General features: G+C 33.6%; 1 protein-coding gene across 1 annotated transcript in view; it reads right to left on the bottom strand.

Moving 5' to 3' along the window:
- Nucleotides 1–4,400: 4,400 nt before the first annotated feature.
- Nucleotides 4,401–5,386, bottom strand: part of LOC142351578 (uncharacterized) — a 24,903-nt gene continuing 23,917 nt past the window's right edge. Inside the window, exon 3 of the mRNA XM_075403687.1 lies at nucleotides 4,401–4,761. Coding sequence (XP_075259802.1) covers nucleotides 4,415–4,761 — 347 coding nt within the window. The 3' untranslated portion in view covers nucleotides 4,401–4,414. The remainder of the gene's footprint in view (nucleotides 4,762–5,386) is intronic.

Raw genomic sequence — 5,386 nt, 5'->3', positions numbered from 1 at the left:
TCGCTTACTCGATGTAATTCGAGCCAAAAATAGGAAAAATTGATTACTACCTTGATTCAGATCTATTGAAGTGGTGTAATTAAAAATGTAAATAAGCAAAGACTCATCTGTTTCATACTGCTAATTAATGTTGTGGTTATTGCGCGAAAGTACCCCCACCCCGCACGCCCCCTCACTTCCCCACCTAAATATCACTCCCCATTTTCCCTTCAAAGATTCAAATCTCAGGCAATGGCTGAAGTTCTTCCTATTTTGATTAAATTTTCTCTATAAATTTTACCTTTCCATAGAAATTATAGCAACTAGGAGACTATCCATTTTCTTTGAAATTGTCAACAATCAATTATCTAAATTTAGTTCAAAATGTCAACTCATTCCTAATATCCGCAACCAATGCTTCATGCAGATTTTTTGCAGATTTAAATATTAATTGTTTAAAAACGATAGTGCAAAATGCAAAATCCGCAAAAAAATATCTAAATAATACCCAAAATATACCCTATTATTAAAACGGGTAGAATATCATGTAATATTTTCAGAGATTACTTTGTTTGCATAGCCAGAGATTTGGTTCAAATTCATCCGAATCATTTTAGACAAAATGCTTATCAAACTTTCGAATCTCAATTTTTTGACGTTTCATGACTAATTAAATCTAAGGATAATCGTTGAAAAGTGGTCTTTTTTATGAACCCTTCAAAACCTCAGAGGCAACTTTTTATTGGAGACAACGCAGTATGTCAAAGGACGAACAGGCAGATCAGTCAAATTTTCAAGAAACTTTTTCTCAACTTCTAGAAGGCCGAAATAATGCTTAAGCTGTACGTGTATTAAAATGTACATCAAAATGAAAGATTTGATATGCAAACCTTAACACGCACTTCAGTTGAATTTACTTCCGGAACACCAACCAAAATTTTTTTAGTCATTTCAATTAAACGGCTGGAAGAACAATTCCAAGACTTATACAAACACTAAGATTGCAGGAATCAATGGACTAAACTTTTAATTTGTATCAATTCAAATATAAAAAGAAAACAAACGCAAAAAATTTCTTTTAAAGCCAATTTTAAACAATATTACGCCCCAAAACGTCGATTTGGCCTTTTTTTGTCGATTGAGTGATTTGAAGACCAATGTGATAATAGCTCGCCCGTTTGTCTTTGGTTCATGTAACTATTTTCTACAATCTTTTTTACAATCAATTAACCAACAGCTAGAGTTCACGGTTTCATTTATAATGATCCAAGACAGAGTTCAGAAACTAAATTTTTTAAATTACAATATTATGAGTCCGTTCAAATCAGCAATTGGCCTTTTAAATCGGCAATAAGGAAAACAAAAAAGATTTGTGTAATTAAAAATCTGTTATTTTTAAAAAAAATTTCTGGTTAATTGGCACTTTGTCAGCAATGTTTGTTCGACGATAGCTCAAAAACCCAAGTCATGGACAAATTTTTCCGAAATTTCTTAAAATTAAACTAATTCGCCCCTCTGTCAATGTTTTCCACACAAGCTTTTTACATTATTCTTAATAAATGGGCTGTAAAAAAAAATCCGAATAAAATCAAGCAAAAATGCGCGTAACTGTGTACGTTTTGCGGCGTAATGAAATGTGCCTTTGTCTCTCGCTGAAACAGCACTCTGTGTAAATAATTAAGCAAATTATAATGCATTAAGGACTGTTATAACTTAAGTCGCCATCTTGTTCAAAAAATTTCTAATTTTATAATTGGTCTTTGCAAAATTTGATTTTCGATTGATTTGATAAGAATATTCCCAGAATTACTGGTTGTTGAGAACATCTTTCTTTTCATAACTCATCATTTGAATAGAAGGGTGAAAACCTAATTTGAACTCTGTTTTGGTTCGGATAAATTTTTTTTATAGAAATAAAATCGAAATTTCATTAACGCGAGTTTCTGCGCTTCTAGACTAACCACTTGAAACAAAAATTAAGAAAACTTGGTCTACGAAATATGCAGACAGATAACTTTACACAATTTGTTGAATTGCAGAGGCTATCTCCGGTTTTGGTCTCAATGTTACAGGTGTGCTGTGCCGCAATGCTCGGTATGATTTCTGCTGTTCATATTTTGGAATGGCATGATCGAAAGAAAAATAGAAGAAAAATACAGAAGATGTGACAATCATCCAGTTTCAAATCTCATAAGCTGGGGACTCTGTGATAGGAAACTTTGCTGCCAATGAGAAAACGCAAGGAAGCAATAGCAGTGGAAATTGTACAAAAACTAGTTTTTACATTACCTATCTCTCAAACAGTGTTAATTTATATATGTTCTTTTCGAATAATAGTAATTGTTGTTTTATTTATACTCAACTCTGGAGTAGACTTAAAAATGGGTGTCGATAGCCCCGTTGTCTGTCCTCTGCAATTCAAAATATTGTTCAGTAATTTGTATATTTTCCCATTCGAGAAATTAATTCTTTCTTTAAAACTTTTAATTTTTTTCCCCAAAAGATTTAAACAGGTCTGTTAAGTATTAATACGGTCGTTTTATCACACATTAATACAACATGCAATTTCTATTGGATGATCTTGTTAGCAGAACATCGGACGAGCTCCCGGTATTTATGTTAATTTAACTCTCACAGATTTCTCTTTCTTAATTTAACTCTCACACATTTCTCTCTCTTAGTTTAACTCTCATCTTTTTCGAGCAATTTTTTGGAGCAAGTTTTATGCGAACTTACACCACCAGAGTTCAACTCAATAGCAAAGCACCGCCAACTAGACTTTAGCACTAAACTATCTTACAGATTTTTTTTGCTAATTGACCACCGTTACAATTGAAAGCCAAAAACGCCGCAAACGTTTTTTTTTACGTAAACCCTAGAAAAGTCGGTTTCGCTCGTGTTGCATTCACTTCAGTGAGCAATGGTTCAATTTTCTGATCTGCCCGCAGAGATAATCTGGGCCATTTTCAAACTTTTGTCCTCGTGTGACCTGGCCAAAGCGAGCAGAATCTGTCTGCAATGAGGAGCAAAATTTGAATTTTGAAATATGCATTTTCATTTCCTCGATTATTGAAATGGATTCAAGAGGATAGTGGGAATTTTAAATGAAAGTAATGTTTTCTTTGAACTTTCTGGTTTCAATTACGTGGTGTTGAAGCACGAATTTCATTACACAATGTGCTTGCCAGTCAAATAGGGATCAATCGTTAAATTGCCTGGTCAATTCATCAAATTTCAAAAGAATAATTGATCATTTCCTTCATAAACTGAAACAGGCAGTCGTTATATCATTGAACCAAGCGCACGTTTTAGCACTGTACTAAAACACCGTGAATTCTAATAAACTGCCAAAACGTTTCACTGACATTTTGCTATGAGAAATATTGTAAATAATTTTGAGAAGGGTTGCACATTGAGTTTTATAATAGTTTTACATAAAGTTTTTCAATCATCGACACCACTATACAGCACAAAAATTATCTGAAGTAAACCTGATTTAAAAATTTTACACCACAGCTGCTTTTCTGGTCTTTCAAAGGCATTTGATTGCATCAACTACCAACTCCATTAAAATTTTCCCTTATAACCGAAGGTAACCAACCTGTTGTTATCAAGACTCTATATGGGATGAACTGACTTTTCATTGGGTTTTTCAAAGAGAACAGTATTTTGGCAGCTTTCATTTAACTAACCTATACAAAAGATAAAGCTTCACTTGAACTCAACGATGATAATATTCTATATGCAGAAACAAATAAAATGGGAAAATGGCGAAAAATCTAATTGCTTACTTCGATAACAACCAACATACGTTGAAGAATTTGATTAACGGGAATAGTCTCTCTTAATTTTTGGATAATTTCAGAAAATTTTCGGATTTAGCGGAATTTATGAAAGCAATATAGTTTTTAGAAACTGCTACTGTTTACTAATTAATGTTACCAAAACAATGTTTTTTTTTTGATATAAAGATGAACTGCTAGCATAGTTGAGATAACAGGTCTTCTAATAATTTATTTCTTTTGTTTGTGGTACTGTAGCTTTATTTCTCAGGCGAAGTTTTGGGTAATGAGTGAATCCGTCTGAGATTGGGTTGTTTTGATTTTAATTTTTGATTCAGGCAGCTCAAAGAGTGTGACTGGTTAGTTTTACACAAATTTGTGTCGCTTGATTGAATCAATGGTCTCTAGTTCGTTTCGGTTGACATTTTTAGAATATATTTTAACTTTTAAATCATGTCTCGCAACCTGAATTGATATTTCGCGTCAAATAGTTCCATCATCACTCCCGAAATTTGACTAACTGCCTATTATTTATTTGTTTATTTTTTATTTGTCGTCTACTTTGGAAACTACCCTGATTAACATTTTTTAAAACTAGTTTCAAAGATAGATGATATCATAGAGAAAAATCTTGAAAACTCATTTCAAAAGTATTAAATTATAAGAAGTACGTTAGATGAAATGTAATTAGTTTCGGATGTCAACCGGGTCATTTCAGCTTGAACAACAAGATTTCTATCCACAATTGTTTTCAATATGTCAATAATTCCATTAGTTAAAAATGCGCATCTATTGACAACTAGTTTTTCCAGTCCCACGAGCGACAAAACTATTTCAGAGAACATTTGATCTGTCAGAAATGTTGAAGATAGGTCGAGTGTTCTCAGGTTCTTCAGTTTCACAAGTTCCCGGATCCAGCATTTGAGATAGGGCGATTTTCCATTAAGGCTAAGGTGAGTCAAATAAGGCATCTTGGCAAAACTTTGAATGTGCTCTGCACCTAAACAAGCACTAAGATTGGTAACAATGAAGCTCGGTAAGTTGCACTCCAGTTTTCAAATGAAAAAAATGGTTAGAAAATGCCCAAGCTTAAAGTGTAAATACTTAATGACTAAGTAGTGAAATAATATGCAACCGACAATGTAACAAAGCGAGTAGCTGCTAACCGGCCTCAATTTTGTACAAAAACATTTCTGTTACAAAACAATGCCAATCAACGCTATACCGATAAATACATAGACAGAAAGCAACATTACCCAATTAATTCTCTCTGTGATTCAGAAACTTCAACATCAACGGTAAGTGACATTGAAAACGCTATACTTAAAACTGCAGCGGATCCCCATATGTAAGTCCCGGAAAAGAACATTTTCCAAAAACGCGTCACCAGTTTCTTAAGGCCAGAAAACGACATGAGTTGTCGTCGACTGCTTAGCACTTGATAGTAGTATAAAAAGTGACTAGAACCTCACCGGGGGGGGGGGGGGACGGACACTTTTGGAAGCCTGATTTTCTCGGCCCAACAACACCGGGGTGGGCCGTCTAATTTTTTTATGAAATTTGAATAAAATGTCCCCACTATATTACATATTTACATATATACATATACACAATATATACATACA

This window comes from Convolutriloba macropyga, chromosome 13 (genome assembly GCF_964194025.1).
Source record: "Convolutriloba macropyga chromosome 13, txConMacr16.3, whole genome shotgun sequence".
NCBI lineage: Eukaryota > Metazoa > Xenacoelomorpha > Acoela > Convolutidae > Convolutriloba > Convolutriloba macropyga.
This window is presented reverse-complemented; position numbering and strand designations above follow the sequence as displayed.